Raw genomic sequence first — 12,774 nt, forward strand, 5'->3', positions numbered from 1 at the left:
TCATAGACATGTTTGAAAATTCTGAAGAATTTCTCAGTGTGTACTCTTTAAAGTGCAATATATTTCACAAGAACAGTTTTGTTAGCCTGCATGAAAGAATTTCCACAAACATGCAACAAAGAATCTTTCCCCTCCTGACCTTTCTCCTCCTATTAACCAAAAAATAGCTCAATTCCTCCCCAGAGATAACACATCTATCCTTCGAGAAATATCAGATATGTTAAAGATGTTTCAACCCAAAAATTGTGATTCCAAGCCAGGCCCTTCCAAGCTGCAACCATAAGCCTAAAATAACTGTTGGCCTTCAGAAATGATTTCAAAAATCATAGAAATGTCTAGGTTGGAAAAGATCTTTAAGATCATCAAGTCCAACCATCTCCTTGACCTACCAAGACCTATCACTAAACCATCTCTCTTATTGCCTTGTCCTCACATCTCTTAAATAACTACAGGGATGACAACTCCACCACTTCCCTGGGCAGCCTACTCCAATACTTAACCACGCACTTTGTGTAGAAATTCTTCCTGATGTCCAATCTAAACATCTTGTGGCACAACCACTTCCTTATAATTTATCACTGATCATCTGAGAAAAGTGATTGATACCTTGCTTGCCGCACCTCCTTTCCAGTAGCTGTAGAGAGCTATAAGGTCTTCACTCAGCCTCCTCTTCTCTAGACTAAACAATGCCCTCAGTTACTCCTCAGAATCTGGGGAAGGGACTAGGCTTATTTCTCTGCACTCAAACAACTCAAAATCCTTTTTATAGTGAGGAAGCCCAAAACACACAGTATTCAAAATGCAGTCTCACAAGCATCACATACAACAGGGCTACCACTTCCCTAGTCCTGCTTGCCACACTGTTTCTGATATAATCAAGGATGCCATTGGTCACCTGAGTACTGATGGCTCATGTTCATTTGGCTGTTGACCAGCACTAGCCAGATTCTTTTCCGCCATGCAACTTTCCAGCCACTCTTCTCCAAGCCTATTCCATTGCACCAAGTTGTTCTGACCCAAGTAGGATCATTTTTTTCCCCAAACACACAATAGCTTGATCAACGCTGAAAAGATCACTCTGTTCAGCTAGATCCATTATCACATTTCTAGTCAATTTTCCTGAGAAGTATGCCAACGTACCACTTACAAATTGACTGAGGCACTCTGGACTGCATTAAAAAAGGATGGCCAGTAGGGAAAGGAAGGTGATTGTCCCCCTCTATTTGGCTCTTGTGAGGACCCATCTGGAGTACTGCGTCCAGGCCTGGGACCCCGATACAAAGATATGCAGCTCTTGGAGAGGGTCATGAGGAGGACCACAAAGATGATCAGAGGGCTGAAGCACCTCCCCTAGAAAGACAAGCTGAGGGAGCTGGGCTTGTTTAGCTTGGAGAAGAAAAGGCTCCGGGGAGACCTCATTTTGGCCTTCCAGTACTTGAAGGGAGCATATCAACAGGAGGAGAAATGGCTGTTTACACGGATGCATAGTGATAGGACAAGGGGGAACGATCTTAAACTGAGACAGGGGAGGTTTAGGTTAGATATTAGGAGGAAGTCTTTCACAGAGGGTGGTGACACACTGGAACAGGTTGCCCAAGGAGGCTGTGGATGCCCCATCCCTGGAGGCATTCAAGGCCAGGCTGGATGTAGCTCTGAGCAGCTGGTCTAGTAGTTGGCGACCCTGTACATAGCAGAGGGGTTGAAACTAGATGATCTATGGAGTCCTTTTCAACCCAGGCCATTTGATGATATGATACTCACAGGCATCATGGTCATCTGACCACCAATCTGTTGATCTCTTGTAACTCATATTTAACACTGGCATGCCATTAAATGAGCCATCCAGATTAACAAGGACACCTTATACAACATTACTTAGCTTAACAATATTACGTGGAAAATTATCAGGTCACAGAAAAACAGCAGATGAGGGAATTTGAGCCCTAAAACTGCTCATTTTCTTACATGTAGAAATTGTGCCCAGTTTTACTTAAAGATGACAATAAAAAGATACGGTTGTCACTATTGCCTCAAAAGAACTGGGAGAGGATAAGCTACCAAACTGCTTAGGATAAGAAGGCAGAAATAACACAATGACACAGAGGTTAGATTGCTGAGTGTAGAGAGATCAGTAACAGCTTAATCAACAAGGAATTGGGAAAAAATATGGAAGTATAAGAAGATAAACTCACAAAAGGAGCAGAGAGGAAAAAGACAACAGCTCAGTGATATCAAAGCTAAACTCACTTCAAGAAGAACCAAACTAACATTCCTTCTCCTGACTGATGGTTGCAGGTACAGCATGGACCCAGTAAATGACTGCGCTTCGAACTACTAACATATTTATCCTCAACCAGAAAGCAAACTGGTACCAGTCTACTTCTGTTTATTTTCAAGAAGCAAGATAATTTGGGTAAACTAAAAGCTGTGTATAATCCTATTTGCAAGTTCTCACATATACAATAAAAGTCATCCAACTAAAAATTGGCTCAAGGATCTGGAAGTTACAAGAGAAATTTGTGACCTATAAATACTGAAAGTATTTGTATGTGCAGGTAGTTCAATCTCTAGCTTAGAAATCTTTCTGCATTTGTTTGGCACTACATAAATGAGCAGTTTTCCATAGCTCCTGATCAGTAGGGGACTGTTTTCTATCTTCATATGCGATGATCTGGCCTTGGTTAAATACACAGTATATACCTTGGATAAGCACTATAATAATGTAATGTACTCAACACAAAAGTCATCAGCTTCTAGGGAACTTTTAACCGCATCTCTGTGTGACAATGGGATTCTGTCTTCCGCTCTCCAAAGGATCAGTTTCAGCCTTCTTCAAGGCAATGAATGCCTTTCTTCACCTTGAAAGAGGCTAAGATATACCAGCATCTTTGATCACTTCTGTCCCGGCTCATGGTTCACAGGAATAGAGAGAGGATGGAGGCTGACTGAGGCAGACAAAGCAAGAATAATTCTTTCTTATCTACGTTCACATTCTTGTAAACATTGCTAATGTTTTTGAATGTTCACTTATTGAGAAAGACATTCTGCAGAACACAGATAGACACAAACTTCAGAGCCACGATCAGAGGAACCTGGCAAATAGATCAATATTTTTCCCTCATTCTCTGTTCTGCCTATTTCCATTTTCTTTTTTGATACTGTCATTAAAGAAAATCAGCAAGTTAATGAGGCCTAAAAAATGTCTGTAAAGAATCAAAAGGATTAGGAGAAAAAACAACGAAGTCCAATGAAGCAAAAACAAGTACTACTTTTATCTCAGTTTTTAAATATGGACTACTGGTCAGCTTGATTTAACTCAGCCTTACACAAACCTAGTAAGGCCACAGGGAAGACAGAAAAATGGAAAATATTTTCACAATTAAATGCAAAATCATCTTAATCCAATAGTTTACGTGTTTTTTATCCCTATTAGAAAACCTTAACTGGATACTCTTAAGCTTTTAACAAAGAAAACTAAAGAAAAAAGTTACTTCAATTAACATTTTGGCCAACATTTCTGGCTTAATAAAAATAGAAATGATCTCCAGATTATATTGTAACCTTCAGGAAATGTCACAATAGTGAAAATTATTTTCATGATACCTTCTGTTTTTTATTTAACTGTCCACCATTTACAGAAAATGATGCTGTTCTGGGGTCCATATAACCCACTGCAACCACATACAAGAAAACAGGCATAATGGAGTTCACAAACAATGGATCATTTGATCCAATTTTTTGCAAATTTGATTTGCAAAACTGACTTCCAAGTTCTGTTTAATATGAAAACATCACATTAGCTGCTGTCTCATTTTCTAAGTTTCAAAAAATTTCTCGAGTTTGAAATAAAACAGTACAGCACTTTGTGCTGGTCTGCCTACTTTGTACAATGTCACTGAACTGTAGATTTGTTCTCTTGTTTGATGTGAATTGGGAAAGAGAGGGCTGAATACTCTCCCTTAGGGTGGTTGGAATTGTCAACGGTTTATGGGCTGGTTCGGCCCAGTTCCGTGACTAGGAGAGAGGATGGATTTCGTGAATCCGCGCCTCCGGAAAAGGGAAATGGGACCCCAAAATAATTAAAAATAGAGGCAAGGATCTGAGAACAAACTAGTTTACTAAATATGGTATCAGAATGCAAGATAACACTCTATAATACAACATAATTAGAATTGAAGTTAATAAGTCAAATATAATGAGAGTGTCCGAAAGGTGGATAGGCCTGACCATAAAGCTGAGGTGAGATGTGTAGTCTGGATGAGCAGCAGGGAGGAGAGCCTGACAAAGAAGAGCATGTCAGATGACTTACCAAGGCCTTATATCTGTTCACCCTGAGCAGAAATGACAACAACACAGCGAACAGTCTTCTCGGGAATGTAGTTCTTCTCTTCTGGACAGGTACCCGGAACTTGAGCATTAACACTTTAACTCCCAGTGCACTACATGATATTATGATGTGGAATACCAATAACCAAAAATCATAAAACCATGACAGGAATTGTTGCATAAATAAAATCAGTAGAAAGGATGAAAAGGGAAAAGAAAACAAGGATGAAGTCCTCAAGAATTTAAGAAAGACTGGAAAGAGTGAAGGCAAAAAAAAAAAAAAAAAAAGAAGTACAAGAAGAATCGATCAAACATCAAAAAAAGCGTATATGCATCTAGAAATAACAGGAAATAGAGAAGGAAATATTTGACTAATCACTTCTAAGTCACTAGTGAGGAGACAGAAACATATGATTTTAAAATGAACAAGTCAGATTATTTCTTACCTTTATAGATACGACCCAATCCTCTGTAGTCCATTTGATCTGAACAATTGAAAACAACAACATACTTTCCCAGGCATTTGCCCATATCTTTAGTTGTCTCTGTTTTCCCTGTCCCTGCAGGTCCTGCAGGTGCACCACCCATACTCATGCCTAGGGCCTGTGCCAGAGTGATGTAACATCTAGGAAAAGAATAAAGACTTCTATAAATCCTTTTCTACTCTTAATTACTTGAAGTCCATTAATGTAACCACAACACTTGTATTATATAGGGCTGAGGAAAGGGGGAAAGGGGAAATGAGTGTGCTTCCCTGCAGTAAATCCTGTGTTGACATCTCCAGGCTTAGATCACAGCCTCCCCAAATAGTATGGAGACTACTAAATGGGGAAGTATGACTGCTGTTCTAACCTATAGCTCTAAAATTCCAGTAAGCCTATGTCCAACAATGTTAGCACTGTGATACTCAATAGCTTTATGATAAATCTGGGAAGAGACAAATGGTACCAGTATCATTTCCTATAAAATAATACAGTGCTCATTCTAACATAATAGCAGTAATAAAGCTTTATCACCTCATAAGCCAGTAAACAGTTAACAGATGCTCAGTTAACTGAAAAAAATATAATTCCTAACTGTTCTGCTACTGAAACTGTGGTAAGTCCATGAATAGTACAAATCCTGAGAAAGAGCACTTGCATTTCTTTTTGGTAATTGCCATGTTATGGTCTGTGTCTGACATGATGTTTAGGAGCACTCAATTTCAGTCGTGCAAGATAGCAAATGTATATTTATCATGTGATTCAGGAATGTTTCTGAACACAAGATCATTAGTCAAACAGCACTTGATTCCAAGGTGACTAGTGCAAAGCTTAAATGTCACTGCCTGAAAATTATCATAAACCCATGTAAGTCCATATAGTGGTATTAAAGTGGAAAAATTTTCTGAGGGGAATAAATTCTGTTTTCACGCAATGCGTAAAGTTTCCCACGCCAACACTAGAAAATATCCCTGCTTCAAACACTCTTTCAGTAGATAGCTACCAATCTCTGCAGCTCTGCTTGGATCTTGCAGGTAACCCCAGACAACTCTGGGATTTACTTATTATAGCTTAAGCTCACTTAAAAGACTCATTCTCTTCAGAAATCAAGTGAATTTTTAGTGTATATATACAGAATTTGGCAGATGTGTGTTTTATTTTAAAAGCCTGGTATCCAAGTAAATGATTTTAGTTCTCTAAGCAGCTTACTGGACAAAATTTTGTTTCAGAAATTGGCAAAAATCCAAAATATCACTTGTAAATAAAATCTTGTAGTACAGAGCACAGAGGCAATTCTGCATCAATTTAGCAGTATGCAGCTATTCTTCACATAACAAACAACTAAACACACACAGTATTTTGACATTCCTATCTACACTTAAAAGAACAAGCTTTGGCATCACAAATACAACTGCTTCTTGCCATGGTGAAGCACTATCAAATACTTCAGAAAAATATGTACATAATGGAGTTTGTACTGTACTGTATAATTCTCCAGTAATAAGAATTTGTCCTTAAATTTTATTTAAAAGTGTTGGGGTTTTTTTGTTTTTGTTTTTTTGTTTGTTTGTTTTTTGTTTTTTTTTCCCCATGTTTGCAGTTTTGTCATTCTCAGTTTCTTGCTTTAAATTTATATCTCTACTGGCTGTTTGATGCAATTTCCTGAGTTACTGATTTCTCCCTAGAATAACTTCAAATTAATTATTTGCCATAATCCCAAATTCACATTCAACTATTAATTGACTGAAAGCAGCAACACACTGCAGATCCACTCTCCTTTAGTGATCGGTATTATGTTCACCTATATTCACCTTGAACACAGGTAAGTTTTCAATACCTACTTCAGCATAGATAGCCTAAGCAAACACTCAAAAGAAAAGTCAGGACCTCTCCATGGGGTGCCTGCTTTCCCTAACTAAATTATATATGAGCACTGGCCTCTGCTGTTCAGCATCAATACTGCAGCACAGTATTGCAAATCAGACTAAGAGCTCCAACTCACAAGAAAGTTAAAGGAAACAAGTAAGGCTCCAAGTACTAGGCATTGTAATCTTTTTATAATAACCTGTCAGTTAAAGGAGTTATAACGAGTCTGTCTGTACATCCTAAGTATTCATTGCAGTAGGTGAACTCTACATCCGTGATTTGGATAACACATTTATCCAAGTCTTCAAGAAAATAAAACCGAGATTGCTTTTGCCATTCAAAATCAGATGGAGATTTAATGTTCATACGGACCTATGATGCAAGAGAAATAACATTAATACAGAAGTCAAACAATATAATAAATTCATCTTAAATTCTGTTCTCCGTACAGAAGAAACATCTGCTAACCATAAATTCAAGAGGTGAAAGAATGAGCATAGAATTAGTCAGGATTCAAGACACACATTGTTCTTTTCAAACCCCTTTATAACTTAGTTTCATCATTTCTGATCCTTCCAAGCACTTTGATTTTCCTTTGAATTTTGTTTAGAAATTATTGATTATGTCTTAAAAAGACATCAAAGAACAATAACAGGGAGCCTAATCAAAATAACTATTTAGCAATAGTGATTATACTGTACGGTTCCATTACTCATAAAATTTTAAATGTTGGACAAAGAAGGAATGAGCTGTATACGTCTGTGCACCTGTTTAGTATTTTTCAGGACAAAGTTACCACACGTGTTCAGAGCTGTAGCAAATTAATAGATGTTTCATTATGTGAAGCCCCATCTGGAGTACTGCGTCCAGGCCTGGGACCCCGATACAAGAAAGATAGAAAGATATGCAGCTCTTGGAGAGGGTCATGAGGAGGGCCATGAGGATGATCAGAGGGCTAAAGCACCTCCCCTAGAAAGACAAGCTGAGGGAGCTGGGCTTGTTTAGCTTGGAGAAGAAAAGGCTCCAGGGAGACCTCATTTTGGCCTTCCAGTACTTGAAGGGAGCATATCAACAGAAGAAGGAACAGCTGTTTACATGGGTGGATAGTGATAGGACAAGGGGGATGGGTTTTAAACTGAGACAGAAGAGGTTTAGGTTAGATATTAGGAGGAAGTCTTTCACAGAGGGTGGTGACACTGGAACAGGTTGCCCAAGGAGGCTGTGGATGCCCCATCCCTGGAGGCATTCAAGGCCAGGCTGGATGTGGCTCTGGGCAGCCTGGTCTGGTGGTTGGTGACCCTGCACATAGCAGGGGGTTGGAACTGGATGAGCATTGTGGTCCTTTTCAACCCAGGCCATTCTATTTTTTTTTTGACACATGATCTCAAACCGCTAGCCCCCAGAGGAATGTGTGGCCCTGGTTGTTGGGACAACAGAAAGACTTTAAGATAAAGAAAACGTTCCAAATTCTCAACCACTTTGCTTGCTTTCTCACAATCACACACACACACACACACACACACACACAAACAAACAAAAAACAACAACAACAAAAAAACATGCTTAGCAAGAAATAGAATGTTTTGATAGGAGGGATGAACCAGTCCATTCCCCAGTTTTGGGCTTGTTCCTGATTTTTTCTATTTTATACACAAGCCCTTGAAAATTATCCCATTTTCTGTTATTTCAATTTGTAATTTCATCACAATACAGCATTAAATTCATTCATAATGAAATGCCCAATTAAGAAAATAATGATGAAAATGCATCAAAATTATGATGAGAGAATAAAATTCCACACTTAACTTAGAAGTTGGCAGTTTTCTTTCTAACTTTTACTTTTTCTTTATGATTTTCTCTCTACACATGCATTTCTTATTTTTCTGTACAATATATATGCATAAATCAAACAGTGCTGTATGGAATTACAGACCTTTGCAACATGCAGACTTTTCAAAAGTTATTTTACTCCCATTTTTATGACTGTAGTTTCATATTTTCAGAAAACTTATCTAAATGCAATTCAGTTATAAAACAAAACAAAAAAAAACATCAAAACATCTATTCTGGGTATCGTTGCTATCTTTTTCAAACATGCAGAACCTCACTGCTTTAATCTTTAAATAACTGTCACCTTAGATCAACACAGAGCTCAGGTTGGAAATCACACAATTGATAGAATTGCTAAGGGCATGCTTTTTCTTCTTACATTTCACTTAAATAATTTAATAAATTTTCAATTTAAGAGAATATCTTAATTCAGAAATATTAATCCTAACAATGAATCTGTGCAGGAGAATCAACAACCACTTAAAAACCAGAAGAGCGCTAAGTCTTAATCCATGAATTTATCTATTTATACTTCATCCTTATCTTTGTGTGACATCTCTATGAAATGAAACTGAATAGAATAGAATATCACAGCACTAATGTCAGAGCTACTCACAAAGATCACATTGTAAGATTTGTTTATAAGCTGTAGGTGCAAAAGCTTGCATACAGAAAGTCTCTTATGGGTTTCAGAAACTTACCAAATCATCAAAGATATCCTTCTGGTGTACATGAATAGTAATTAAAGTTTCATATTTTGTGCGTTCCATTCTTGTTAGACTGTGTGTAGTCATGTCAATCAAATCATTTAGAAGTTCCAAAAACTTCTGATTTGTTGCGTGCATTACCTTACACAGCAAGAACAGTCATATTAACATAAACACAATTTGCTTTCCCAATGTTTAGAAAAAAAAACATCTGCAAACACCTTGATCCCATGAAATGTCTGTTTTGCTTTGTATTTATTAGGTTTGGAATCCTAATTCTGAATATGTGGGCTGCATATATATATAGTCATATATCCAAATATATAGTCATAGCCCAACAAAGTGCAATATGGTTATGCTTCTGGGTGAACATGTCACATACGATTTGATTCCTAGATTGGACACTTCTTCAGCTGATTGCATCCCTGTATATTTTCAGAACCATCAACCTTTTGTTGGTATTGCACATCCACCCAAACAGTATCTTCGGAGGTGAACAGGAACTTAGAGATCTATCCCATCTTCTAACCAGAGAAGATAAAAAATGTACTGTAATCTTCAACGCTAATGCTGAAATAATAATTTCTTATGTGGCACCAGATTCTGTTACAAAATCTAAAAAATAAAAAATAACTACATAACAGTGACTTAGGTAAACACCATCAGTTTCTGTCAGTGATTTTCCTGGTACACAAAAAATCACAAAGTGCTAAGGTGTCAGAAAGAGCAGCTCATATTTATTCCTGTTATAAATATGTGAGAGAAGGATTACACTAGCTTCCTGTGAATATATTCTCATATTATATATGAGAATAAGCTGCTAAAACCACCTCAAAACTAATGGAGCTAAACAATCTCCCTGCCCTCCAAACACACATAGAGAGATTGCCCCAGACAACAAATACTGTTTTCCAGGAAATGAAAAAGAATCTGAGTCTAGTTAGTATATGAAATGGAGTGGACTAAAAGCAGGTCTGTGCCCTTTTTAAATTTCATACAAGAAAAGGCAGCACTAAATGGTCATTTCCACAGTCTAGAGTCTTTGTTTTAATTAACTATGAAAGTACAGCATAGCACCTTTCTCCTCACTTTTCCTTTACTTCAGGATGGTGCTTTTAATTCTCAGACCCACTTCATTGTATATTCCTGATTAACAGTTATTTCCAACTTTTTCATTTATATTCCTTCCTTCCCACTTCATAGATTCAGTGTTATTAAATTAATAACCCTTGGTGTTAATAGTAGCTTCTCTGAGCAATTGAGATTAAAACAGCAGCTCGTAAAACAGTTTCCATTCCTTCCTTTCCCTGTAAAAAAACAGCTCACAAACTGAAAATTCTAAGTCACTTTACACTAGACAAAAGCTGATGAAGTACAATTATTTCTTATTTCTTTCCAAATCTGTCCTGGGGAAAGTAATAGCGTGAGATTCACCGTATTCCCAAATAATCGCTTCTCAGTTTGACTGTGCTGACAGAACGATAGAGAAAATCACAAAATTAGAAACAATTTTAAGGAATATACAGGGCAATCTGTGAGGAGGTGTGACCTTGTAACGCATTTTATCATTTGCTTTCCCGTTAGTTTATTTGTTATTCTGGTTACTTAATTAGTATTTTGTGCTTTTTGCTGTAAATTACTTGTAACTTTTCACAATATGTACTGATCCAAATAACAATCTTTAATTAATCCCCAGAGATTCATTAAATGCTACCTTTTTGTCTGTTTTGGTACAGTTCAATGCATTCTCTGCATCTCTGGTCCAGATCATTTGAATTCCCAGAAGTCCTATTTGTGCAGGAAACATTGCCTGAAAGTCATACAGCTTAAAACCTGAGTCGCTAATGGCTACTGATGCCTCTCTAATGATAGTGTGGATTGTTTTCCGAATCCCATTCAGCAGCTGACCCAACCAGATTTCCACATTGCCCTGAAATAATAAAGAAGAAAGTATTTTTAAAGAATTAGTTTATGAATAATTTACAAGGAAGAAAAGACCTGCGTGACTTTTTTCCCCACCCCCAGTCCTTCAAACTCCCATTTCCCTCTTTACCATTCTCTTTGTTATTTTTTGTTATTCTCTAATCTAAAAGATTCCTCTTTCCCTGCTCCACTGCCTTTCTGCATGCTCTTATGCGTGATGGATTTGGTACTTCATATCAGTGTTGCAGAAAAAACAGCTAAAGTAATTGTTACAGAATGACACAACTGTCCTGTCCTTTTCGGCCTTGATCACGCTGTTCACACTGGAAGGTTTTCATTCAGGTAGGCAAATAGTAATATGATGCAACACTGTTTGCCATTACAACATAAATCTATTCTAAATCAAGTCATGAAAAAGTGCAATATATACTGCCATTACCTGAGCTATAACTGGTTCAATAATATTGACCCGTTCTCCTTCTTGAGATTCAAACAATAAAATCTGGTCATAGTTTTTTTCATGAAATCCAACCCGGTTAACATTGTCAAACAAACTTAATAAATGTGCCTGCAATAGAACCAGAAAATAAAAAGCTCCACAAACTGATCTGATATGGTATTTTTATTCTGCCTTTAAATTATGTATTAGAAGGTTTTGCAGATTTTCCACAGGTGAAAAAAAATTCACTTGACTAAATAACAAAAGTCACCACTTACTAATATTGACCATAAGAGCACTACTGCTTTCTTACTTGTACCTGAATAGTGTGGGAATCAGATGCTTGACCAAGGATTTCCAGAAGAGCAGGATCAGACACAAAAAAAAATCTTGGAAATTTTAACCGCTTTTTCTCCAAGTAACCAGTCAGTGATTTCTGACAGATTTCCAATTGCTCCAGCAAATGTGGCAATAGCTGTGCCAAAGTCTCATCTCCAACACAGCACTGTATTACGTTTGATGTTTCATGAGCTTTCTGCATAATTTTCTGCCATGATTTATCAATGTTCTGAAATCTTCTGGCTTCCTGAAGTAAAAAAGAAAGAAAGAAACAAAAAAAAAAAACATGTCTTATCTCTCCCTCATATCTGTCAATTTTTAAAATTTAAAGAGTTTCTCTTCTGGAAGAAGTCAGAGCACTTCCTAAATCTTTCTCATCTACCATCATGGAAATTCATAGCAGTCTTTTGAAGAGACTGCAATAGTTCAGAGAGATTACCATACATACAGCTGCCCAAGTCTCACAGGATCTCTTTGTGGGACTTAGGGACTGAGTCCTAGACACACGGAATTCATACAGAAGAGCTGCCATTGTTTTATCATGTAACTTATAGCCTACAATCATCTGCAAATACAGAGAAAGTCAAACTTACATATATGAAAGACACGATAAATTAGTTTTGCATTACGTAGTACTGAACCCTGCACTATCTATCATATGATTTACTAATATTGCAGGTTGACAAGGACAGCTGAACCTAAATTATAAACAATTATGTTCCTGTAGGTATCGTTAAGTTCTATGCAGTTCAACCAGACAGACCTCAGTCTGGCAAAATTTCTACTAGCCTGCCTGTGAACAACTCACAATACTTTATTATCAAAGACATTTGTAAGTGAACTGTGATGTGGATAACCTCTT

The 12,774-nt window shown here is 37.3% G+C and overlaps 1 protein-coding gene across 6 annotated transcripts in view; it reads right to left on the bottom strand.

Moving 5' to 3' along the window:
- LOC100549719 (dynein axonemal heavy chain 5-like) overlaps positions 1–12,774 on the bottom strand; it is a 150,791-nt gene that overhangs the window by 97,202 nt on the left and 40,815 nt on the right. For all 6 annotated transcript variants that reach the window (XM_085220604.1, XM_085220606.1, XM_085220605.1 and 3 more), the window contains exons 37-42: positions 11,893–12,159; positions 11,574–11,702; positions 10,926–11,141; positions 9,206–9,352; positions 6,874–7,046; positions 4,773–4,951 (exon numbers count right to left, since the gene is read on the bottom strand). In XM_085220604.1, coding sequence (XP_085076730.1) covers positions 4,773–4,951; positions 6,874–7,046; positions 9,206–9,352; positions 10,926–11,141; positions 11,574–11,702; positions 11,893–12,159 — 1,111 coding nt within the window. The remainder of the gene's footprint in view (positions 1–4,772; positions 4,952–6,873; positions 7,047–9,205; positions 9,353–10,925; positions 11,142–11,573; positions 11,703–11,892; positions 12,160–12,774) is intronic.

This window comes from Meleagris gallopavo, chromosome 3, assembly GCF_905368555.1.
Source record: "Meleagris gallopavo chromosome 3, MGAL_WU_HG_1.1, whole genome shotgun sequence".
NCBI classification, from domain to species: domain Eukaryota; kingdom Metazoa; phylum Chordata; class Aves; order Galliformes; family Phasianidae; genus Meleagris; species Meleagris gallopavo.